The 25,877-nt window shown below is 47.2% G+C and overlaps 1 protein-coding gene across 4 annotated transcripts; it reads left to right on the forward strand.

Moving 5' to 3' along the window:
* The first annotated feature begins 2,828 nt into the window (after positions 1-2,828).
* PIAS4 (protein inhibitor of activated STAT 4) lies at positions 2,829-24,982 on the forward strand. 4 transcript variants are annotated; one of them, XM_049808271.1, is made up of 12 exons: positions 2,829-2,956; positions 4,300-4,673; positions 6,364-6,799; positions 12,892-12,976; positions 14,740-14,781; positions 15,193-15,283; positions 15,632-15,760; positions 15,848-15,953; positions 19,343-19,416; positions 19,578-19,738; positions 23,207-23,337; positions 24,271-24,982. In XM_049808271.1, exons 3-12 carry the CDS (start codon positions 6,367-6,369, stop codon positions 24,474-24,476), a joined length of 1,458 nt encoding a protein of 485 aa, XP_049664228.1. In that variant the 5' UTR covers positions 2,829-2,956; positions 4,300-4,673; positions 6,364-6,366; the 3' UTR covers positions 24,477-24,982. The 4 variants fall into 4 exon arrangements, with proteins under 4 accessions (XP_049664228.1, XP_049664225.1, XP_049664226.1 ...); XM_049808268.1 differs by lacking the exon at positions 4,300-4,673 and adding an exon at positions 6,152-6,214; XM_049808269.1 differs by lacking the exon at positions 4,300-4,673.
* Positions 24,983-25,877: the final 895 nt, after the last annotated feature.

The following is a 25,877-nucleotide window of genomic DNA, read 5'->3' on the forward strand; positions in this document are numbered from 1 at the left end:
CGTGGCCTCGCACCGGGGCTGTACCGGGGCCTGCGGGGGGAGCTGGGACCGGCAGCTCCTGCCCCGCCCTGCCTTGGTTCTACCCCGGCCGCAGCGGGGGAGAAAGTCTTTCCCACCTGCTGCCGGTAACTCGGGTGAGGACCGGCCCCGGGGGACCGGAGTCGGTACGGCTACTGCCGGGCGGTAAGCCCCGGGGCCACTAGGGCAGCCCGGGGTTTCGGCTCCCAGGAGGAAGCGGTAGGGCAGAGTCCGGTATCAGCCCCGGCCCCGTCACCGCTGGACCCCACCCGGTCCCTCCCCGCTAACACCGGTCGGGCGCTGCCGTTGGCCCGGCGACCCCCGCCCTCCCCGGTCCCGCAGGGTCCCAGCGCTGCGCATGCGCCGGCCGGGGCGTAAGTTTGGGGGGGGGGGTGGGGGCCGCCGGTGCTACAGCGTCCCCTGCGGGCGGGGAGGAACCCGGCGCCCTCCCCGGCGGGGCCGGGGGCAGCGGGCCGGGGGGGGGACCGGCGGAGCCCCGCGGTCGGTCCGGGCCTCCCCCTCCGCCCCGGGACGGGGGTCTGTCATGCAGAGAGAGAGCTCGGGCACCGAGGCGTGCCCTGGCTGTGCCCTCATGGTCACTGCACCAAGTCCCGGGGGTCCCGGGGAGGGGGGCTCACGGTGCTACACCGGGGACGGGGCCTCATCCTGCAGCACCAGGGCTGAAGGGCTGGGACCCCGGGGGACCTCTGGGGAGCCTCAGCGGCCTCCCTGGGCCGTGGCATTGATGCCTCGTCCGGGACGATCCGGCTAAAGGATTTGGAACGGCAGCGCAGCAGCAGGGAAGACCCCGCGCATGGTTTGGTTTGGGTGAGGATTCCTTCCAACCTGGTGCAGGAAGGAAGGGCCAAACTCCCCTCGTTTTGTCCCAGCGAGTTGGGAAGCTGAAGCTCTGCGGGGTGAAGAGCATTACCTGAGTTAGGAATGCGTTAAAGGGAGGTTACACGTAGGGGCGAGGAAAGAGGGACTCCAGACAAAAAGGGATGTAACTCTCCATCTCCACGGCATAAATATTTTGCTGCTTTTTCCTTCTCTTCAGTGTCGCAGGAGGCCATCGCTCCACCTCCATCAGCTGCAGCGTAAGAAATCTCACACAAACCCAAGCCACTCTGTCCCCACACCACTTTGCCCGGCAGCTACGGTTGCTGCCAAATCCCCGGCACATCCCCAGCCCATCTGTCCTCTCCACCTTCACCGGTCTCAGGCAGGGAGGGACCGGCGGGATGGCGGTGGAGCTACACCCAGGATGGATTTGGCCTCCCGCACTATCGGTGTGACAGGATGAGTTATCAGCTGTTGGGGTTTCCATAGCAATCATTTGAATTTTTAGCACCAATACTGGCTTTTGCCAGACTGGAAGGGAACACTGGGGAGCCTGATTAACATATTGGCCTGCCTAGCAAACTGGCTAATTGCCTTTTTGTTTAATTAGCTTGTGGGGTTGGTGACAAGGAGGGGAAAGTGCTAGAAAACCTCTCCCAGCGCAGCGTTTCACCCCAACTACTGGGGTTACCTCCTGGCAGCTCAGCCTGGAGCTGGAGAGGACGCTGCTGTGCACTTGCTGCTTAGAAATGGAGCAACCAGACCCCAGGGGGAACAGTATCAGGCTTAGGAGAAATAATTTCTACCTACGTAGAAGATATTTTTAATAAGTGATGAGTTATTGGAGGGAACGTCTCCTCCCCAGGCACCCACAGGGGGCACAAACGCTGCCCTGTGCAGGAGGGCTGGGGGATCTCTGGGATGCCATCGCCACGGAGCAGGTTGGTTTTGGCCGTGAGGTGCCACGTGTGCCTTGGCAGGGAGAGTGTCTGAAGGGGGAAGGCATGGCGGGAGGCTCTCGAGGCCCCTGAGGCAGACGCGTGGCGGGGGAGCAGCATCCCTCGCTAGCGGAGGACGTTGGAGGGTCTGGCAGCTCCAAGGTCTGAGATCCAACAGGAAAATCTGAGATTCGCAAGTTCAAGTTCAAGCAGAGGCTGCTGCGGGGTGAGGAGGAGGATGGTTAGGCCGGTGTCCTTTGGGTATCTGATGAAGGCACAGATCCAAAAGCACTGTTTTCTTGGGTTTTTCTCCAGAACGTTTTCTCTTCAGAAAAACCTACAACAGCCACCCGCTCTTCAAAAGCATTTCCCAGCAAAACCACGCACGATCGGGTCCAGCGCTCTCTGGTTTCAGGACAAAACTGCCTCAGGGCATCAATGCCAAAGACACCCCAGGCTGAAACGAAGCACCCTGCCGTACAGCCAGGAGCCGGGGTGCAGGGGGGGGGCCCTTCCCCAGCCCTCCCCTCTCCTCCCCGGGGCCTGCAGCCTCCCTCAGGTTCCTCCAGCATGGCCCCAGCGCTGTTCTCCTCAGTGGGGAGGGTGAGCAGGATGCGGCCACGCTCTAGGACCGGTACAAGAGAGCAGGGCCTCGGGACAAGCCCACCGGGCCCCGGGGCAGAAACAGGCCGACACCGGCCGTAGAGAGGCCTGGCCTGGCCTGGGGCATCCACCTGCCGCCATTTTGGGGGCACCACTTATCACTCCTGGGGGGGGGGGGGGGGGCTGCGCTGGCACCTGCCCGCTCGTTCCCAAACTCTTGCTCGCTGAGCTGGAGGGGTGCGTGTCTCCAGTCCCCGCTCCTGTGGGGTACAGCCCTAGGGTCGCCGTTCCCATCCTTACCACCCCCCCCACCCCCCCATTTGGCGGGGCGCTGTCCCTTTAAGCCATCCGGGAAGGCGGTGCCGGGCGGGGCGGGGTTACTGCGCCTGCGCGGCGAGGCCGCGGCCCGCGGGGAGAAGAGGACGCGCGGGGATTGGGCAGCTCGCGCCCCTCGCGGCCCCTCCCCCGCTGTAGCTGGGCGTCACGTGACTCGGCGGCGGCTCCCGGCGCGGTGGACGCTGGAGGCCAAGATGGCGGCGGAGCTGGTGGAGGCGAAAGTGAGTGAGCTGTGCCCCCCACCCCACCGGCGGGGCCCGGGTCGGCCCGGGCGAGCTCCCAGCGGGGTGGACCGCGAACGGCACGGCCTCGGCCCTGGCCCCAGCCGTGAGAGCCGGGGGGGCGGCGCCCCGGGACCCCCCCTCCTCCCCCCCCCCCCCTTTTTTTTTACCTCAGGGGCTGCCCCGCCCCGGTCTCCGGGCCCGTCCGTAGCCCCCGCCGGACCCCGGGCCTGGCTCGGCCCGGCTCCCAGCCCCTAGGAGCCGCCCGCCCCTGGGCCTGCCCCTTGGGCTGCCGGGCCGGGCCCCGGCCTTCCCCGCAGTTAATTCCCAGTGATTAATTAGCGCAGGTGGTTCCCCTCCCCCCAACCCCCCCCGCCCGCCCGGCGGGGTCCCTTCCCCTGGTCCCCGGGCTCCTCGCCTCGGAACCCCGGGCCGGTCGTGCCCGGTGCCCGGTTTGCTCTCCGCGGCCTGCCCTGGGCTCCCTGACCGGTTTGGGGCCGCGACCGGCGGGGCGCGGAGCGGAGCTGTCCAGCCGGGCCCGGCGGGCGGAGGGCTCGGGAGACATGGCAGCGGCCCCGGCCTGGCTTTGCCCATCTCGCCGTGGCTGGGGCCGGGGGCGGGAATGGCGGTGGGATGAGCAGTGCCCGGCGCTGGGGGGTGTTGGGGCAGAGGCCCCGTCTCTCCGTGGTGGGGAGGCTTAGGGCAGCCTCTGAGGCTCCTCAGCGGTGGGGTGAGGTGAAATGTCTTCCCAACAAACGTGCTTGAAGTTGTGTTGTGCTTCCAAGGCGTCTTGTGCACCCCATCGGGCCTTCTGGGGGGAAAGGTCCGTGCTCTGCTGTGGGTTTCTCCTTTTCCCTCTGGGTTCCCGTTCACTGGCACCTTTCCGGGAGCCGGGACTTCTCCGTGTCCCGCTGCTGGTGCATGGCAGCACAGAGGACTGCCCGGTGGCACTTGAGTGGGCTTTACCCAACAGCGTTATGGGGAAGCTGGTGCTGAGGGTGCTTACTGAGCAATGCCATCAGATGGAAAATGTTTAGTGCCTGTAGGATCAGCTCATCAGTGAGGATGTGGCTAGATGGCTGCAAAAACAAGGTTTGGAAGAGGCTTGTTTTAGGAGGCATTACCCTCTCCCTGCTGTTGGGCCTCTCTCAGTGTTGTGAGATGAGCCCAGGACTCTGGGGAGGAGGTGTGCTTCCAAGGTGTTGTGGTTGCCCCTATAGTGGGTGTTTGATGGGCTCCTTGCCTCTCACATGTGAGGCTTCCTTGGGGGGGGAGGAATAGACCTTAGCATTAACAATCTCAGTAGTTAATGTGATCTCTCTATTGCTCATACTGTCGTGCAGGTCCAAGCCTCAGTGACAGGTTTTCTTTGTCTGAAGCTTGTTCTTCTGTTACTGCTCAAATCTGGTCATCCTTCGGGATCTTAAATCCTTCTAAATGCAAACTGCAGAAGACTGTCAGTTCAAACTCCGCTTTACACACCGACAGTCCCAAGTGACCGGTGGTGTAGGAGCAGTGAGTGCAGGAGAATACCTGTCTGCTGTGCTCCTGTGACTTCCTTGGTACTGCGCTGTTGATGTGCGTCACTGCCTCGATGTGTTTATCTTTGCAAGTATGCTGTTTATCCTCAAAGTGCCTTGGAGAGGACAATACACTCTCCATTTTGTAGTTGAAGAAAACTGAAACGCAGAAACTAGATTTCTCCAAGATCACACAGGTAGTATCTAGTGAAGCAGCAATATGAATCCAGATCTCTTGAATCCTGACTTTTTGGCAATTAAACATCCTTTCTCTCCTTTTTAAAGTTATCTGCCTTTTTTTTTTTTTCCTCTCATTGAAGGTATTTTGGGACGCATCATGACTGCCAAAAATTTTAACTACAGTCAGTGATGTTTGTGTAGCATCTTTTGGGCTTCCAGATTAAATGACAGATTTCATGAAAAAAGAGAAAATAAATGGTACTTTCTCTATAGTCTAATTCCCACACATGCAAAAGTGGCTGTTTAAATGTTTCTGGAGTCAATAGTAGCTTTCTTAATTTAAAATAAATAAATAAATCCATAGCTGTTTTATTCCAGGAAATTACAAAGCTACTATTAACTTCCACAGAAATCTGACTTTTATGCCTTGCCTGGTTTTTTTTTCTTTTCTTCTAATTTAATCCTCAAACAAGAGTGGAGTATAGACTGGGGAAAAGAGACCTGCTGGATCTCTTTCTCTGTTTTTTTAAACTGGGGGACAGCTGGGGTTTCTTGAGCTCCTGTGTTTTCCACAAACCAGGAAGGATATTGAGTGAATATATGTGGGTACCTATCAAGTGTATTTTCAGGGCAGCTTGAATTTTCAAAAGAATGTACTTGATAAGCTTGTGTTGTGCACTCATAAGGCTGCTTTGTTATGAGAGAGAACTGAAACATCAATCTGACCAGACTCTAGCTGTAGTTTTAACAGAAATCATTTCTAGTTCTTAGTCTCATGGAAAGTTGCTGTAGAGTATAGTATAGTACGGTCTTTGAATCTGCCGACAGTTACAGGCCTTCTGAGTTTCCGCAGCAGCAAGAGAGTAAATTTTTGAAGATGGAGGTAGTTTTTTTACTGCTTATCAAAACACTGAAATTGATAATACGTGCAACAGCAAAGGCAGCTACTGGCTGTGAGCGTGGGGGAGTGCTTGGCAAAGCACCCAAATAGAGTTTGGAGGCATTGTTCTCATGGGAACATATTGCTCTGTCTAATAGTCTTTTAATACCTTGCTGTAGTCTAAAACACATGTTTTTTTTAAAGATCCTATATATGTAGGAAGGATTCTGGAGGGTTTTTTTCCGCACACAGATAATATACACATGCACTGAAATACAGTATGAAAGAATTGGTGGCCCCGATTCACTTAAACGTCTGCCTTCAAGTTGACTTTCATTTTCTTTCTTTGCCTTATGCTAATACCATTTTAGATGAAGTTTTTAATGTAGCTCCCTTACCCAAAGGTGCCTGGGAAGTTTGGATGATTTGAGCCTCTGTGCTAAAGGAGTTAATTTGCTCTTTCACGTGTGGGGGCCTGCTGTTTGAGACATTTTCCTTTGTGGTCAGTCCTGCTTCCAGTCGACCTGTCTTGAGAATGCTGAGCATTTATCACAGATGATTTTTGAGTGATTTGATGACTATCCTGTTGTTTCTCTGATTTTGGTGATATTTCAGTTGATGATCTCCTCTGTGTTTGTGTTGCTCAAACAAGTACTTAAGAAATGGGATGCTAATCAGGTGAGTAATGGCTGATTTGAACAGAAGGTTTGGTGTCTGTCTTCTAAGGGATGTTTTTATTATTTTGGATTCCAGTTATAGAGTATAGTGAGAACTGACACTTTGCCTTTTTATAACTGTAAGAACGTTTTTAATTTTTTATCCCCTAGAACATGGTGATGAGTTTCCGAGTCTCAGATCTTCAGATGTTGCTGGGTTTTGTTGGCAGGAGTAAGAGCGGACTTAAACATGAACTAGTCACCAGAGCATTGCAATTGGTCCAATTTGACTGCAGCCCTGAAGTTTTCAAGAAAATTAAGGAGCTCTATGAGACTCGCTATGCCAAGAAGAGCTCTGAAGTCGCGCAGCCTCAGCCACAGCAGCACCGGTCTCCCGAGGCACTCTCCATACATTCATCGTATGACCGCGGGAGCACCGTTGCTCGGACTTCTATCTCCACTACTAATATTGACTATCCTGCTCTCTATGGGAAATACCTTAATGGACTGGGAAGGTTGCCACCCAAAGTTGCAAAGCCTGAAGTTCGGCTGGTGAAACTTCCCTTCTATACAACCCTCGATGAACTGCTGAAGCCAACAGAATTAGGTGAGTTTTCAATATGCTGGTGCCTGTATGATGGGCTTGATCTGGGAGAGAAAAGTGGAACAGGTTTAAGTGTCAAAAAGGTGACAGTGTTTTCAAGGATCTGTAATGTCATGTGACAGAGGAGAGATTGATTAATGTGGTGGTGGATGCCCTTCTCTCCCCCCTCTCTCCCCTTATATCTAGAGTTTAGAGAAGAATATTTATATCTGGGTTTTTTCCATTGCCTTAGAACAGGAATGTGGTCACTTTGAGATGTAATTTGAAAGCCTGTCTTGTTTGGCTGTAGCTTTTATATCCTTCGTTGGAAATGCTGCTGTGTTGCACATTGCAGTCTTTTGCTGTGAATCATAGTCTGTCTTCTATCTTCATAATTTGGCAGTATATTGATGAAAATCTTTCTGTGTTGGTGTTGCACCTGTGCTAAGCAAGTATGCTGGCATATTCTACATTAATTTCAGTGCTTAAAATACCTGACCTAAAGCCTCCTATGGATGAAAGAGGGTGGTACACATATCAAACAGTATTTCTGACTCTTCTTTTGTGCTCGTCACGCTTATTTGTGCTGTGTATTTTGAGGGGCAACTAGGAAAACTGGATGAAGTGTTTTTTCCCACCCTGGCCCTAGGAATCTGGGGGTTTTTTTCCATTATTTTAATTCTGAGAAACAAATAGTATTGTCTCTGATGTTAAATATAATGTTCTTGTAGCAAAGACAGTATATACAGAGGAGAAATACCATTGTAGTCTGCTGAACTGCAGTGTCTCAAAGTCAATGTGGTAATACCAGGCTTCACTACTAAATGAGCCTAGAACTTAGGAAGCTGGTCTGTCTTTGCTGAAAAAATGCTTGATGTGCATGTGGATTGGAGGAAAAAAAAAAAATGATTGTGCAGGTGCAAAAAAAAAAAAGACTAATTCATCAGAATTTATATCTATGTAATTTTCATCTTCATTTGGAGGTGTTAAATATGTTAATGCTGTGACCATTTAAACAGTCAAGTGGTGGGTGCTAGTGTAAAGCTAAAATATTTTTAAATGCTGTTTGGGGAATGAGTTAGTTCAGTCTTAAATGTGGGGTGGCATTTGTTGGTCAGGAATGCAAATGTAGTCTTTTGAAGGAAAAAAATTTTCAAGAGGTGGAAATGTCCAGAGATAGGAGAAGAGCCTGGATATACTTACTGTGATTAACAGATTTTGTTAAAAGTTGACATTAAATCTTCTACATCAGATCAGAACCGAGGTCTCATTAAATTTAGTATCTCACCTCTGTTAGCTGACACCTCCCTCGGGTCAGCTTGTTCCTTAAAGCATATTTAACTAATTTTCCCTTTTGGTGAGAGTGTTTTCCCCTTAACAGTGGGGGATTGGTGGTGAGTAGCTGGATATGAACAGATGTTCAGTCTTCATTGTCCCAGTCAGCTGTTCAGAAGCTAACAATGTCTTCTAGACACTTGTTTAATTTTCCCAACCTGGTGACCTGTGACTATAATTCCTTCTGCCTCCGCCAATGTGAATAAAGAAGCATTTGTTTCTCTGTAAAAGTGGGGTTATTTCAACACTGTATGGATATCGGCTGCTCCCCACTGCCACCTGGAACAGCCGGGTGCTAGAATAACTTTGATGTTACAAGTTACACTTGTATGGAGCTCTGCTTAGTGTGGAAGGATGATAAAACAAAGAGCTCTGAGGAAAATGGAGTGGTTTTCCATTTGGAAGCTGTACCAGTTCATGCTTTGTTGCCCAGATTTCCCATTCTGTGTCTGGACCAAGCATAAGCTCCTTGTCAACCTCAGAAACTTGTAATGTGGAAGTACCTGAAATAGATTTAAGATCTCAGATCCATTTAGAAACACCCAGCTGCTGCTGTAGCACCCCATTTCCCTAGGCTACAAAAGAGGTATTTTAAGCATATAGCCATGGTGGGAGTAGGGGAAGCTTAATTTATATGTTCCGAACTTCAGTTGGAAGCATCTTTATTAATGAAAAGGCTCTCTTGCCTCTTTGAGATGATTGCCTTGAGATCAAAGGTGAGGTGGGCGATGCCTAATTTGGTCTGTAGGCAAGCAGATTCCCTGAAGAGCTATCAAATTACTATTATACTCGTAGACAAAGGTGGCTTCAGCCAAAAGCAGATAAATTAGGTGCATTGCAAACCAGCTAATATCTCATATTTGGTAACTGCACACACAATTTCAGTCAATTTAAGTATTGAATTTAGCATCTGAGTTATCTACATTAAAACAGCTTCTGCCACAGCTTTCTGGTTTGGTCTAAGGATGTCAACATGAAAGAATTCTTCTAATTTACTGAAATCACCGCAATTCTCTTGGGTAGATAAGGCTTAAAATTAAGATTGATCAGATACCTTTTAGAGGGAATGAATAGTAATATCTTTCCTGCATTGTATTTTAAGTAGCTAACAAGCAGAGTATTTATGTGAGCTCTGTGGTGTCTGAGCACCTTGCTGATAAGTGTACTTATCCTCTGGCACCTTTTTGGGTAAAACAGTGTGAATATAGTTTTTGACAGTAATGGTGTGCTGTAAGGAATTCTGAATATTTTTTTTTTTTTTTTGTTCTGAATGTTAGCTGTGACAGCCTGTACTTGCTGTAGATACTGAGGCTTCTGGTCTTCTGGAGGCATGCCAAAGGAGATCTTGCGGTGCAGCTGTAGGAGGAGAAGGCCATGTAGGCTGGGAGGTCCTGCCACTGTCAATGTAAACAGGATTTGTTTGGGTTTTTTCCCTTAGATAATACCTGCCTTGCAGTGGTGGCATTGCTCTTCTCTCATGTGTAAGCAGTAAAACTGCTGCTCCAGCCCCCTCCTCTGAAGCTGGACTCAGTTGCTGTAAACAGGGCCACCGATTTTGTGGCAAAGGCAACTGCCTTCCCCTGACTGAAGAGCAAACACCACTGCATTGAGTGGTCTCCAAGGAATCCTAGCAAAAGCACACACTCGCGCTGCTGCTGTATTCACCTGAACAAACTGTGGTATGTGTTAAAATGAGTGCTTCCTCTGCTTATAAAAATAAGATGCCTTACAGTCAACTTGCCCCATCTCCCCAGATGCACACGAACACAACTGCCCTTCAGTCTAGTCAGAGTAGTTCCAATAGCCAAGGAGGAAAAAAAAAAACCCCAACACCCAACCCATATATTGTATTATGCCCTGAGGTGGGCTGTTCTGGAGCAGCTGGGATCTGAATGAGGTCTCACAACAAGCTCCTCAGCCCTACAGAAGCCTCCTGCCAGAAGCTCATCTCGGGCTGATCTGCCTTTGGGATCTCCAGCCACGGTGATGACAATATGATCTCTCTTTCCTGGGGGTATTTGATGTCTTTAGCAGGTTTGACCAATAAGTATAATAGTGAGGAATGTTATGGTTTAAAAACAAAAACAAAAACAAAAAAAAAAAACCAAAACAAAAAAACCCAAACAAACCCTTGGTGCAGGGAAACCCTAAAACTCTGAAATCAGTGTAGTCCTTATTTTGCATGGCATAGTCTAGCCTGCTAGATAGAGAGCTGCAGATGAGGTTGGCTTCCCAGAATGGGAATCCATTGCAATTACATTGGGCTAAAGTCTTGAATATGGTTTGCCAAGTTCTTTTGGGTTTTGGAAGTTTTATGTCTTGACTCATTCTGAGGATTGCTGATTGAGCTCAGTCTTAAAAATTGATTTCCTGCTATTGTCAACTGTTAAAATAAATTGATCCCAGCAGCCGTTTTACAAGTCAAGGAGCTGAGTTGTGTGCTAAGGCATCTGTCCTGGAAAAAGGATGAAACTCGGTTATATGAAAATATTTAGCTTTAAAAAACAGATATTTTTTTTCTGGCTGCTCAGCAGAGAAATTAATAACTGATTAGGTACCCTAAAAGCGTACATCCTAGAGTTTGGGCTTATTTTCCAGCATTAAGATTTTGAAGAAGAATTGGGTCTTTACACAGGTCTGTCTCGGAGATGTTTTTCTTTCAGTCTTTTGGGGAATGTTCTCTTCCGCTTTTCTCCGAAGCACCCAGTTCTGATTGCTGTTGGTATCAAGGTGTGCATGGACACATCCTGAGTCCATACCTTTTCGATTTTTTTTTTTTTTGTTCTCCCTTCAGCTTTTTTTTGTTCAGGTAACTAGAATGCTTTGTGTGACTCTCCACCAGCTTTCTGTGAGCACAGTTGAAAAGTACCCCTCAATTCTTGCCTGGAGAAGGGTCTTTCACAGTGAGGAATAAAGTAAGTGGGGAGCATATGCTGCTGCTTCTCATTTCTCTTACTTCATGCAAAAAGAGGAGAGTTGTTAACCAAGTAGCTGTAGAGAAACGTAGGTACCTGACTAATCTTTTGTTTTCCTGCACCCACGGTTGCAGTCAAACTGCATAGCCCATCGGTACCTGGTCCTTTGCAGCTAGGGCTGCTGTGCAAACTCACCATCGTTCCCCGTTCGTGGTAGCGGTGGTCTTTCAGCCTCAGCCCCAGAGCGGCACTCGCTTCTGGTGTTGTCAGCAACGATGTAGTGTGTCACAGAAGTGAGAAAATGACCTGTTTTGAAATTCAATAGTGTGCTGGTTTTAATGCTAGAATATTTTGCTGAAGAGGCGATAGCAAATTTGTTGGTTACTTCACAGGGTTTGACTTCTGTCTCTGATGGCATCCTCCAATGGCGCCAGTCAGTGCTGCTGGCAGCCTGCTTTCGGCATCTAGGCGCTCTTTTTGTAAAAGAAGGCCAAGCTGATAAATGCAAAATAAAACATGAACAACTCAGTTTTCCTAATCAGGTTTGCTTTGTCTTTGTGTAGCTCAACAATCAGGAGGACAGCATGTCTATAGACAGTTATTCAAGCAACAATATTAAAATGATTTTTTGTTGTTCTTATCGTTCATCACTTTCTAAAAATAACAGTCCTTATGAAATGCTTTACTTCTCAATGGTTGTTTTGATCAAGAGGCATTTGGATGGAAACTGGAATTAAATTAAAAGTCCATAAAGATACCTTGATTTTTTTATTTTTTTTTTATTTCTGAAAGCCCTTTTTGCCTTTTTAAAGCTGAATTACCAAGGGAAGTATCTATAGTCAGTGAATCAGACTGTCACCTTGTCTTCCAAGATCTTAGAGGTGCTGAGGTTTTACTCTTCCTTCATCTCATCTTACTCATAGACAGTAAAGCACACTTTCCTACTTATCAAATTCTGGTATGTTGGCTTTGAATAAACAAGCAGTTGAAGTGAAGCAAAGAAAAAATCCTATTCCTGCTAAAAAAGAAAAAATACAAGCTATTTTATCACTTCCTGTTCTTTGTATTTATCCTGTGACTTTCACCAGCTCAGGCCCTCGACTTCAGTTGGCAACATGTACTGACAATAAAATTTAGCGTGCTTGAATTTAATAATGGGTAGTAAGCGGAAGTCATAACATCAGTTTTCCACACCTCAAGCTTCATTTTAACCATGTTAAACGCATTTGATCTTAAAATTGTGAATGGATAAAAGGCCAATTAATCTGGGTTCTCAGTTAAGCGTTTCTGAAAGTGGAGTGCTGTAACACCCTACCTATAAATGCACCCTCAAGGTCATGTGTTTGTAAGTCATGTTTTGTCTCATGTTTTTTGTGATGCTTTTTTATTATCTAACCTGATCTTTTTGTTGTTGTCATTTCCTTTCTTTTCCAGAATCACTCTGATCAGTCTGGTGGTTTCATGCTTTCATGTCATGCATAGGTCTCTTCTTACGCTTCTTTGAGTTCTAGTCTCCACACTGTGATGCCACTTATGGTTTGTTCTTGTATGAACACACAATTGTTGGCTTATTGATTATTTGAAGGGAGGAAAAATAAAAAGCAGGTCCAAATCCACTGTGTATTATTAGTGTGCTAACTAGCAAAACAAGCAAGCAATAAATGAGCAAAGCTGTAATCAACAGTAGATTTACCAAAATGCTTGATGATTGGAGTTCTTGTGCAGCTGTATGGCAGGAAACAAGACTTAAAAATAAACATAGCTCAGTAAATAAAATACCACCTTGTGCTTAGCAATGTAAGAAGAGCTAGATATTATCAGTTTGATGTCAGTCTTTTTTTTTCTTTTTTTTTTTCTCCTCTTCAGTTCCACAGAATAATGAGAAGCTTCAGGAAAGTCCATGCATTTTTGCATTAACACCAAGACAAGTGGAGTTGATCAGAAATTCCAGGTATTTCTTGTTGTGTATTAACAGTTCAAGAAAATGTAGCTGTATAATTCCTGTGTGTTCCCTCTCTGTGGAAGCCTTTGTAATCTGCAAAGAAAAAGTTTGTTTGAGAACATTAGCAGACAGGCTACTTCTCATGTAAAGCAAATAGCTGGGGGAGGTGGGAGGTGCAATTTTACTCATTTAAGTCCCTAAGTTTCTTTTCTGCTCCTCTAATCTTGCTTTTGAATAGTACATTTGGGCAGGAAAAGTGGTATGTAATTGTTGATGACCTAAATTCTCTGTTGAGCTTGTGTAGTGAATTCATTTGTGGATTTTTCTTTGCATCAGAAGTTCAAAAGCTATACGTGTAATGCTGTTTGCATCTGAAAGAAAGCTTCCTTGTTGTAAAGGATGCTATAGTAACTGCAAAAGAAAACATCTTGCACCAATTAGGATTTACCCTGACCTCTGTCATGATGCAGTTTTTGATTCAAACAATGAAATGCCTAAGAAATGTCAGTGCAGGCAGTAAGGCTTCCTCTTTTGCTGACCTGCTCCCTTGGTCCTTGCTGCCATGAAAGGACAATGATGCAGAAGAGGTCCTCCAAAACAAAGTGCAAAACCTTTAAATATTTCTCTGTATGGTAAAATCATACTGTAATCATAGAGTTGAAGAAAGATGATGTTTCTTGAATATCCAGTGCTTGATTACTGTTGTGATCCCAGTAGGTCAACAGAAGCAGTACAGGGGAAGCTGTTTGAAGACTTAACAGAAAGGAAATGATATACCACGGAAGTCTTTAAGGGTGATAAAAGACTACACACGTTGTAGCTGATTCTTGGTGGTCTTTTCTCCATGTATTCAGATTTGTGAGACGAGATTCAGTATCAGTAACACAGCTTAAATATTTCATAGCGGGGGTTCAGTGAGAGTCTAGAATGATCACTCAGCGCAGGTCCATCATCATCTACTGCTTGTGGGTGGTATCCAGATGTGTCTCCCCCAGATCTAAAACTGCCATATCAGCTCTTGTCTGTCAGCTGAACTGAGGGTCCATCCCTTCGACCCCCCCCAAAATCAAAACATTTATACTAAAACACTGAATTGGAATGCAAAACACTTTCAGACGCAAACCAAGACTAATTTGGGGATCTTACCTCATGCATAAATTAGAGTATGTTTTGTACCTGTGTATAAAGACTACTGATAAAATGCCCTTGTTCTGGGATATGTTGCTTTCCTGATAGCAGCTGAAATCCTGTTATGAATAGCACTCCTGAAGTTAGCAATATTAACAGTTGTTCTGTTGGTGCCATAATACTTGGTTCCTTGGTTTGCATGAACAGCTTTAGCTGAATAATTGAACAAAGAGAGTCTTGAAAGAATGCTGTCAAGTAGACCTGACCTTAAAACCTAGTTTTTGTGAACGCTTACAAATCAGCAAAAGGATGCCAGGCAAATTGATATCTTTTACTCAACACCTTTACAGTTTTGAAAACCCAGAGAAAGAAAGGCTATAGGATGGTGCATTAGGAAAACAAATAATTACAGGACCACTGATATTTTCAGGGGGAATTGTATAATTTAAATAAAATTCTGTAAAGTAGTTCTTTAAAGGTCTATAAGAAAAGAACTAAAAGTCCCGAGTCTGGCAAAAGTCACAGCTGATTTTTGGTTGTTCTGGGTTTTTGTTGTTTTGGGGTTTTTTTTGTGGTGGTGGTTTTGGTTTTTAGTGTTTTTACATAATTAATCTGAAGTTTCTGTTTCTTCTTTAATTTACTAGGGAGTTGCAACCCGGTGTGAAATCAGTTCAGGTTGTGCTAAGGTATGTCTGAGCATGGGGTTGATTTAACATCAGGTGCACAACAGGGGAGGAGGGAATGCACTACCAAAATATATTAACTTTCAGTGTGGTTTTCATGGCTACAAAGATAACTTTGAGAAGTTGGTTGTTCACATGCCTAACGCAAGCATCTTAAACTCTTTCTAACCTCTTCCTACGTGTACTGCTTGAGTTAGTGCTGCAGTAGAAAACAGCAGCGTGTCAGATTTTGCTTCCCAGGTATCAAGCCTGCATCCGATCTGGGAGAGCCGAGTGGAATTGGCTTTGCTTTGGCCAGATGAGGGAGCATGGGTTGGTGTGGTGATGGTTGGCTGCTGGTGGCTGTTGATGTGCAGAGAGCTTTGAACATGCATACAGCACGGGGATATTGAGAGACATGTTGTTTCTTTACAGAATCTGTTACACAGACACTAGTTCTCCTCAGGAGGATCAGTACCCTCCGAACATTGCAGTGAAAGTGAATCATAGTTACTGCTCAGTGCCGGTAAGTCAATTCAGCCAGGAGGTGTGACATTGCAACTTTGGAAGGATTTGTGTGATTTAGAATGAAATTGGTTTTGTGATGAATGCAGACAAGAAGCCAGAGTATAAAAGTGCACTGCTTAGTTTAAAGCTAATTTTCTAATGGATTATCTATGTTGTTAATAAACTGTTCTTGCAAAAAGGCTTGATCCTTTTTACTTTGTGTTTGGTCTGACTGTTCAGCTACCTTCTACCCCCCTCCTTGAAAACTGTGGGTGAGTAGAATTTAGTGAAGCTGATGAATAGATGTACCCATGTAGAAGCATCTTGAGTAAAAAAAAAAAAAAAGTATATACTCTTTCTGCCTTAGGGCTACTATCCATCAAACAAACCTGGAGTGGAACCCAAAAGACCCTGTCGTCCCATCAACCTCACCCATCTCATGTACTTGTCTGCAGCGACCAATCGCATCACCGTTACCTGGGGGAATTACGGGAAGGTACGTGCCAAAGGAAATTGGACAGAACTGCACAAATGAGTGCAAAAGAGCAGCCTTGCTCATTCTGTCCCTTCCTTCTCTCATTAGAGCTATTCCGTGGGGCTGTACTTAGTGCGGCAGATGACCTCAGCAGAGCTGCTGCAGAGGTTGAAAACCATTGGGATCAAACATCCAGAACTCTGCAAAGCGCTTGGTGAGTATGTCTGCTTATGCGGTGGCTCGGGGAGGTCTGCTGTATGCCTGTCAGACTGCAGCATTCCTAATAGCCAGGCTACTAGAAACGTGCTTGGAAACAGCTGCCAAGTTTTATACAATTTCTTTCCTCCGGTTGTATAAAAACACTTTTTAATTGAACAGACTTGCTAAGCTGTATGTCAGTCGTGTGAAATTGCCCCAAATCTGTGTGCAAGTGCAGCACTTCTGCAGTGTGCGTTTCTCATGGCTCTGCAGAAGCTCTGCATCACTTTAGTTGGATTTAGAATTTGTCCCCAGGTCGTATCGTGGTGAGTGCCGCTGAGGGCCAGTGTCGTTCTGACGCGAATGGCTTCATGCCTTCACCTGAGTAATTATGAGCTGACGAACATTACCACAGCACCTCGGCCTTGACCCGCACTATTTCCAAAGGAGATTTCTGGAGCAAGGGATCCTGGTGAAAATGTCCTGCTGCCCTAACCCCCCGTGAATCGTAGGGGCTGGCAGTGGGATTTCACCACCAGCACTTTCATATGCGTTGAGAGCTTCAGAGAAGAGATGATCCCGAGAGATGCTTATCCTAGACCACTCAGGTAAATCATCGTGGTATGAGGCAAATGCAAAACATTACTGAAAATGAGGGGAAGTTACCTTTCCAAGGCAGAATCTGACTTGCAGCTCACGAGAGTCTGGAGGATTTCCAGTTATTTAATGTTATTGGGGAGAGCAGTCTCACTATTTGTTTTGCATGGGAGAACTAACAGCGTGGATCATGATGGTTTTTAAAACATACATTCCGATCATGGACAACTCTTGTCAAGTATAAGAAACATAATCTTGAAGATAGATGGCAGTTCACAGAGGAGATGATGATTTTGGGCATGTCCAGTCTTCAGATGCCTAAAGCACATTGTGGGACACAATGCTGCCTCAGCCAAACTTCTGATCTTCATGTTAAGTGCAGCATTTCTGCAGCAGATGCTGAACACTTCTGTATCTGTGTGCCACACAAAATAGTGTCCATGACAGTCTTGATCATATTAGACTGCTCTGACAGCCAGCACTTATCTATTGACATAAGAAATGGAAATTCCCATTTGTTAGACATCCACCACTCTCAGAAGCTCAAGGCACTGGCTGTGCTCCCTTTTTTGCGGTTCACCAGAACCTTAAATGAATTGAGCAGAAGCTGGCTTTTGAGTTGCCCTAAACTGCGGAGGATCCTCACATTCTTCTCTGGCACTTATTGAAACCCAGCTCAGCAGTATGTGCTGTTCCCTTTCAAGCAAGCACTTGCAGGATGGACCCTCAGAGAGTGACAGGCAGAGGTTCTGAAAGCAGGTTTCTTGCCATTTCTACTCAGTAACAAGTGTGTGCCTCCAGTTCTACTGAGTTAGATAACTAACAGCTTTGGCTGGACTTCGGGGCAGGGATGAGTTGCATTTGGTGACCTTAAATTTAAGCAAATAGGAATGTTGTCTTCTTTCAGTTCCTTTGGCTTGTTACTGCTTGGAAGTTGTTTGGACATCTGAAACTGGCAAGCACAAGTAGCTTGTAAACTTTGCTTTTGTAGCTCTGGTCTGTTCTGCAAATAATTCCGTATCATGTTCATTGCAATATCCCTCAGTACTCACTAAAGCTACCCTTTGACTTCAGTTGCATCTCGGGGCTGACTCATCTTCCTTTGCTTATGCTTCTGTTGACTTTAGTGTAGGAACATTGTCTGGAAACAGAGATGCTTAGATACGTGGCTGTGGATCCAAAAGCAGTCTTAAGACAGCTTGATTCTAATCAGGAGGTCGTAGAAAATGCCCATTTCTCCTTTCCATGTATCATAGTAATTGATGCACAGAGAATGGTCTTACAAAGAACTTTACAAAAAATTAAGCTTGGATGAAAAGTCTCCTAATGTGAAGAAAACAACACCAAATCTTGTAATCTCGTGGGAATTTCACATCTGAGAAGTCACTCTCTAATTAGAGCTGTGTGTTGCAAAACTGCATGTAGCCTCATTGTCTGGAGACGTCTTGTTATGATCTGAAAAGGTCAAAATAAATGGTTGACTTGCTCCAAAGAAAAATGGTGATGGAAGTGTCAAAGGCCTTTTTAGACAGCAGCATTAGCAGCAGCTACTCTTTAGGAGTTGTGTCGTAGTTTAAAGCTAATTTTGTGTGTTGATTCTGCACCTTGATGCGGGACCTGCACGTGCGGGACCTGCATGTCTGCTGCTCTTTTTGATTTGCCTGCAGCTCCTCTGGGTTTTCCTTTCAGGATGCAGCAGTGGTGGCAGGATTCTCTACCTCCTTTCCTAATGCCTGATTCTTTCCAAATATGTGCTGGATCGCTGCTTGTGACTGTTTTTGCATGGCTGCCTTGCTCTTTGAGCTGTCTGCCCCGGTACCTCTGGGTCTGTTTGTGGTTCCTGTGAAACGGGCTGCTGGAATAAATGAGCTGGCTGGCATATAAGATGAAGAGTTACAGCCCAGTAGCACTAAGAGGAGGCTTGTTTATTTGATGGGGAAATGATGAGATGTGGTTTCCTGTCAATTTGACTGTATCCCGTGTTTGCTCACTTCTGGGGGGACTTTCTCTGAATTTCAAGGGGCAGGGGGAGGCAGTATATAACCCTGTCCTATTGCCACTGATCTTGGAAGGGAATAAAATCCATCGTGCTTATGCTAATGATCAGATAAGTCTAAACTGACTTCATTCCAGAAGTCTTGCCATGTGCTCTGTCCATCCACTCTTTTCCCCCCTGTGGGAAGTCCAGGTATGTGGGTGTCTTTGTCCTCTCCGAAGTGGGACAAAGTTAACTCCCACTTGGCTGCCTTGGTATAATATTAACATGAAAAAGCTGGTCAGCAGTGTCATTTCCTCCATGTACCCCAGCCGCCCAGCCTGTAGTTTGTAAATAAGAGGTGGAAGGGTCACTAAGAGAGCATTAACAGCGTAGCTAGCAGATAACGTGCAGACGGTTGCCCTCATCCCGACACCTAAGTCCATCCCAGCTCCTTCATTTGGTCTTCCTGGAGGAGAGGCAGCATGTGCTGTTTGGCTGGGAGACCTGGGTCATTGGGAAGGGGGATTTGTAAGAAAAAGTGAGCTTCCTCAGCCAATAAATACTTCAGCTGGCCTGTAGGCCATGAACTGCCTCATCATGCGCAAGGTTTTCGGCTAGCCAAGCAGCGTCTCTACTGAGTTCTGCGGGTTGCGCAAGCCTGGTCCAATACCACAGCTTTCTGTCTCCTATGTCCTCTGTCCCTGACTGGCAGAGGTTGTCATCCGTGGGGAAAATGACTCGTTTACAGCCAAGGGCTGTTGGTGAGCTGCTTGACCTGTGCTACACGCTGTTTCCAAGGTTTAAGTTTGTGCTCTCTACTCTTACTGCAGTAAAAGAGAAGCTACGCTTGGATCCAGACAGTGAAATTGCCACTACAGGTGTTCGCGTCTCTCTTATCTGTCCGGTAAGCCTTTGCAATATATTTTAGTCTGTTTTTGTCAAGAAACCCTTTTCTACTGTCAGACCACCTTTGCAAACTAACGAACCTTTTTGCTTAGGAGGAGAACTGTCTGGCGATGGCTTGGGTGGGTTTTATTGCTGATCATCTGCTTTTTGGTTCAACAGCTAGTGAAGATGCGGCTGTCTGTCCCGTGCCGGGCGGAGACCTGTGCACATCTGCAGTGCTTTGATGCAGTCTTCTACCTACAGATGAATGAGAAAAAGCCCACATGGATGTGCCCTGTGTGTGACAAACCAGCACCCTATGACCAGCTCATAATTGATGGGTGAGTACCTACACTTCTCTGTCCTCAACCCCTTTCTTTTCTCTGCTGAGTGTGGCATCTTGTCTTTTGGTCTGTGCATCTGATTGAAGTTCGCCTCAAAACAAAGTTGGAAGCTTATTCTGCTGGTGCATCATACTCTGACTTAATTGTCTTGGTGTGTTAGAGCAAGACTTTACCGTTTGTCTGCCATTCTTAATTTTTGGATGACACTGAAGCGTTTTGAGAATCAAGCGTTTACTGCCTCACTCTTTTCATCAGGCTGATGAACCTGCACAACTAGCCGCCTTGGTTGACTGATACCATGCTGCATGGAATAAACCACTTTATAAGCACCCGATAAGGTGGTTTTTGATAGGAAGCATCATCTTGTTTTGTTGGTGGTGTGAGGTGCTCATCAGCTCACAAGCAGTTCTTGGCATGCTGTAAATGTGATTGGGGGATCTTCTCTGCCAGCTCTTAAACCAAACATCGTGCAACATATAGCTCCTGAGACAGCTACAAATGTAGTATTTGGAAAGGGAAGGGATGCCTCGGTAGAGACTATTTATGTGTTTTGCATGCCTATAGGGGAAAAAAGCAGCAGGTTCAGATGCACTGGAGGGACAGAATTAAAATGCTTTGGATATATTGTCCAGGCTGGATGTTTTGTGGATCCACCTGGGGTTCCCTGGGCCTCCCACCCTGGTTCCCCTGGGGACGCCCAGTGGTGGTTGATCCCTGCTACCAGGCTGAGCCTGTGCAGCAGGACCTTGGGATGCTCAGGGGGCCCCAGGGGCTCCCTGCCGGGGGTCACCAGCCCCCTTGGTGTGCAAGGGGACACCAGGGCACTTGTCAGGCAAATGGAGTATATGTTGGGAGGGAACCGGCTTGTGGTACAGCACTTTTAGAGTGGATTTGTGAAGGGCAGACTGCAGAGTTTCGCTCCAGCCATGCATTTGGGTCTGGCTGCTGTCCTGGGGCTGCTGCCTGCCCCGTAGTGGGCTAGAAGGACAGAACCATGCCAGCATCCCCATTCTCGGTGTTCCCAGTGAAGCAGCCCCTGTCTCTTCTGCATGAGGGATGTTTTCTTTCTACTGTCTTATTCTGAACGTGGCATAGCTGAAGTAGTACTGTAAAAGCACAGGAGGGAATTAAAGCAAAGTTCCAAACAGCATTTGAAAAATGGTGAGGCAAGAAATGCATGCCCCTAGCCCTGCCAAGAGTTCTCCAGCCGTGAATTGGGGAAAGGTTGCTTTAGACTCGGCGCTCAACTTGTCATCTGGTTTTTAGTCCATATGGGAATGGTGTTTCCCGTATCTCTGGACTAGAGTTAGCTTGCTCTTTCTTTTTACCAAAGAGAAGAGCAGAGGGCTCACCATAAGCTAGGAGAGCTGGAGTGCTACAATTCAGCAGTACAGGAACACTTTGGAGGTGATGCTCATATGTCTGAGTGAGGTTTGATACTGGAAAGCTTGAAAATGCAGCTGTGTGCCAAGAGCTTTACTCTAAAATACAGGAGATCTCCCTTTCCTCGTTGCAGACCTGGCAGACGGAGTCCTATATGCAAACTGCAGAACGAGCTAGGCTGACAGCAGGGGCCACCTGAGGCAAACCAGAAAGCTGGCGACGATGCTTGTCAGCTCCCAAAATATGGGTTCCAGAGGCTATCTCTAGAGAAGAGCACAATAAATTGCCTGGCTTTTGTCCAAGAGTAAAGGAAGAAACAAGGAGTGAATTAATGCCAACAGTAATCTCCACCCACCCCCCAGAAGAAGCTTTGTTGCCTCAAAATGCAGGGGGCCTGTTTTATGGGCTGGGACCACTGACATCTTTAGTGGCGCTAGCCAAGCTGAGAGCAACCCTGAGGACTGGTGGAGCAAGATGCATGGTTGTTGGCTTCTGGAAAATTATCTCCACCCTCATGGCTTGTATAATTGGCTTCTAATGCAGGTTCCCTCAAAAGGAGGAAGAGTTTAGAGAAATTGTTTAGGTGCATCCAGCTCCCTTGGCACACAAGGCAGTGAAGTGAGCAGACGAGTCTCTGCCTGGGTGGTATATTCCCAGGGCCAGGCTGATAATATTCTGAGCATTGCTGCCTTTATAGGTACTGATTTGATCCAGGAGTTGTGGCTTTTTAGACTGTCTGAAGCAGCCTAGGCATAGATAACCTGTTTGCTTTGTCCTCTGGCCAACACTGACAGGAAAATCCAGTTCCTTTGAGATCTCTAACAAGGCTGCTGAGACTGAAGGGGAATGTACGAGGGGTTGGACTGTGGAACCTCCACAGGTCAGCACTGCACATGTTCCTCCTGGATGAGGAGGAGGAGGTCATCACTGGTGAAGGCTCAGCAGATGTCTTTGTCCCTGCTCTGCAGTGCTCAAGACTGGGTTTCAGTGCCAGTTCTGTTGGATGAAGGTAGTCTCCAGACCTCCCTTGAAAGTAAGCTGGAGGGAACCTGGCAGTCACAGCTGGATGTTGCTAGTCAAAAAAGGGGCGTAGGCTCCTGACGAGGTAGTTGGTTGGTCAAGTCTAAGATCCTCTGGGGCCTGCCAGCTTTTTTGGAATTGCAGCCTTGGTGGTTGCTCTGCTAGATGACAGGACTGTCTGGAAACACCTTTCCTACCTCAGCTGGGAGAAAGCAGAAACTTTCTCCCACTAGTGTGCCATGAATAGTTATCTTGAGCTTGTAAGACCTTTGCTATTAGTTCTCCTTTATACTGAAAGGAAATGCTCAAATCCAGAAGTCAATAAGGCCTTGCAGAACAGTGGTTCCAATAGTGTGTCCAGATAAACATCCCAGGCAAATGGCGGGACATAGCAGAATAAAGCAAGTCCCCAGTTCCTGAGGCACAGTGAGCCAGAGCCAGGGTCTTGTTCTGGTTAGTGTCTGCAACAAGAGATGGCTGACATTGAGGTATCTACACTGGGTCTGTTTTCAGTGGTTGAACATGGGGGTTTTTTCTTTTGCAGGAGGCTGCATGTATTGTTTTGGTGGCTGCTCTGGAGGCTTTGAGAAACAGAACTAGGAAGGAAGTGAAGTGCTGCTTGTTGGATTGCTTATTACTTAATATCATAGGATATTTTGTCTTTTGCTAACGCCTCGGTGTGAATGTGTACCTGCATCAGCCCCGACATGGCTCTAGATGGGGCATCAGATGTTTGTCTGGAAGCAGTACCAGAGACCTGGGAAACTGGGTGAAGAGGCAAGACTGTCTTCTAATTGCACATAATTAAAATGTTAGTTCATGGTTTAGGTACGTTGTCAGAAAGGATGGGGATGGCTTGCAATGTCAGAACCTGTACTTGTTTTATGGAAAATAAAACAAGCCCTTGACTGAAAGGGCTATCTGTTTGGCAGCCTTCTGCTAACACCAAATTTCTTTTAAATTAAGGGCTGTTTAAGGTGAAGATCCAGGTTGATGGCCCATCACTAAATGCATTCTCTGATTGCCTTGAGCTTAATAGATGGCATCTTTTCTCCTGCCCAGGCTCCTGTCAAAGATCCTGACAGAATGTGAAGATGCAGATGAAATAGAATACCTGGTGGATGGCTCCTGGTGTCCCATCAGAGCCGAGAAAGAGCGGAGCTGCAGTCCTCAGTGTCCAATATTAGTTCTAGGTAAGTATCTCTGGGGCTAAAGACTTCGAATTACTGTAGGAAATGCGCACAAATTGCAAAACTAGAGTTCACCACCTACCTTGGGAAAAGCTGTGATACCTTAATGTGAGTTTGGCTCTTGGAGAGCTTCTTCCGAATAGGTCCTTCGTTTTCAGCCTCTCCAGAAATGAACAGCATCGCCAGGGTGCATCGCATCCCTGCGGAGGAGGGCCCAGCCCAAATGGGGTTATTCGGAAAAGCTGGGTTGTTGCCAGAATGGCATTGAACAAGTTTGTCAGTACATTTACTTCTGCAACAACCCCTCAAATGTCGTCGACAAGACCAGCCTGGAATGGCACTGTATTACTTTTGTGGGAAAAGAGGATTTTGACTGGAAGGGCTGTCTGTTGGGCAGCCTGCACAAGGCCAGGTCCTCTCGCAGTGGTGACGTCTATGGACGGGGTTGGCAGTGGTGTTGCGTAGCTTCTTGCTATGGCCGAGCCAGTTCCCGTTTCTCAGGCAGGTGCCGTGGGGCACTGTAGCAAGTTCTGACCCCAGAGAGCGTCAGGTTTGTGGCATTGGCTCAGTTTTTAGGCAGCTGCTTGAACGGAGTTTGTTTCATGCACCCCTTTGCCTTGTAGACTTGACAGGGGGAAGCATTTCTTTACCAAGAGAGTGTCAAAACACTGGAGCAGGCTTCCTCGAGAGGTGGTCGATGCCCCAAGCCTGTCAGTGTTTAAGAGGCATTTGGATAATGCCCTTAAGAACATGCTTTAACTTTTGGTCAGCCCTGAAGCGGTCAGGCAGTTGGCCTAGGTGATCGTTGTAGGCCCCTTCCGACTGAACTATTCTGTTCCAAGTACCACACGGCCATGAGAGACCAAGAGTATCGGAGCATCCCTAAACTGGGCATGAAATGTCTTAATTAGTCCTCTCTTTCCCCACTCCTTTCAGGTTCTTCAGATGTGAACGGGCTGTTGCCCACTCCTAACGGTAACGGTGAGAATGGCAAGGCCACTGCTGACGTTGTGGATTTAACACTGGACAGCTCATCATCGGAGGAGGAGGAGGAAGAAGATGAGGAGGATGACGACGATGATGAGGGACCCCAACCAAAACGACGCTGCTCTTATGAGAAAGGTTTAGTTTCTGCCTGCTGACTGTGGAAGCAGCTCTGAATCTCAGAATGGACAGACTTGAATACTCTGGTGCTTATTAAACTGGAGGAGGGGGAGACTGTCTTCTCCCACCTCATCTCCCTTCCTCCCTGATCTCCTTTGACTTTCCTATTCCAAATTAATCATTAAAACAAGAGAAAAAGAAAAAAAGAGGAAAAAAAAAAACAAAAAAAACAAACACCACAAAAGAAAAACAAACCATTGAGCTGCTTCTTGGTTGGAAGACGACCCCACTCAAAGCCTGACCCTGAACTGGAGCCTGAAGTAAGAAAAGTGTCTTAAGCCAGGCAGTCAGAATCCACAGCTCGCTGGTCTCTGCTGCCCTTCACCAGGACGGTTTGAATCGGTGGAGTTCACCTGCAGATCTACAGGACATCTAACTCCCGTGCATCTCCAAAGCTGTGTGCATTTTTATTGTCTTGTTAAATAACCATTCCTTAATTAATCTAAAAGTTTTTGCTGGACGTGTGAGTCCGGGGCGGGGAGGGGGGGAGTGGGGAGAGGGACAGGAGATGGGGGAGGGGGGGGGGTGAGGGAGGTTTGTATAACCCAGCAAGCATAGAGGGGATTTTTAGGGGTGGGGATGGGGGGCACGGGGTGAAAGGGAAGAGATGTACGATTGGAATCGCACTGTTCTAGATAGGAGCTCCAGCAGCTCTGCACCTCATGTAAAGAGACACGTTTTGAATCTTTTAACCTAATCCGAAGGTAATGTAGAAATTGTGCGTAGTGAATCGTTTTAGTTGAGCAGAAGCCATGGGGAGGGTGGGGAGGGCTCGAACCACAAATCTGTTGTATTTTTGAAGTGCAATAACTTGGTGTTTTTGAAGACTTAAAAGGGCTGCGCATTCCCTTTTCTTTGAGAAGGCTTTGTTTCTGGAGGCGGTGGCAGTGACCTGCAGGACAGCTGGACACCTGGCACGTGAGGAGGAGCGGGGTGGGGGGCGAGGGATGCTTGGGCCTTCGAGAAAATGCCAGGTGGGGGAATCTCAGTTTCTAGCCAACTACCTCGGTAAACTCCAATTCAGGTTTCTTTCAGTCACGAACCAGTGTGCGGCCCGGCACCGGCGCTGCTGGCGGCACTGTTGGCAGGGTGTTGAGGACAGAGCCGAGGGACGATGCGTGGAGCCCTGCGACCACGTGTTAACAGCCTCTGGACTTTTCCACTTCTCTGTTCAAGACTTTGGTCCCAGACCCAAAGCTACTGCTATGCTCTTGATGGCAAAATGTTGTTGCTTTTGAGTTTCCAAATGGTAACCTTTTTGACTTTGTCTTAGAGAATTTTTGTAATTAACTTTGCGTAAGCAGCTCTGCTGTTCCCACTAACGCCTCTGAACTCTGTTTTGCTTTGGACCTCGCTGACTTTTCTCGTACGTAGATGAG

This window comes from Accipiter gentilis, chromosome 8, assembly GCF_929443795.1.
Source record: "Accipiter gentilis chromosome 8, bAccGen1.1, whole genome shotgun sequence".
Taxonomy (NCBI): domain Eukaryota; kingdom Metazoa; phylum Chordata; class Aves; order Accipitriformes; family Accipitridae; genus Astur; species Astur gentilis.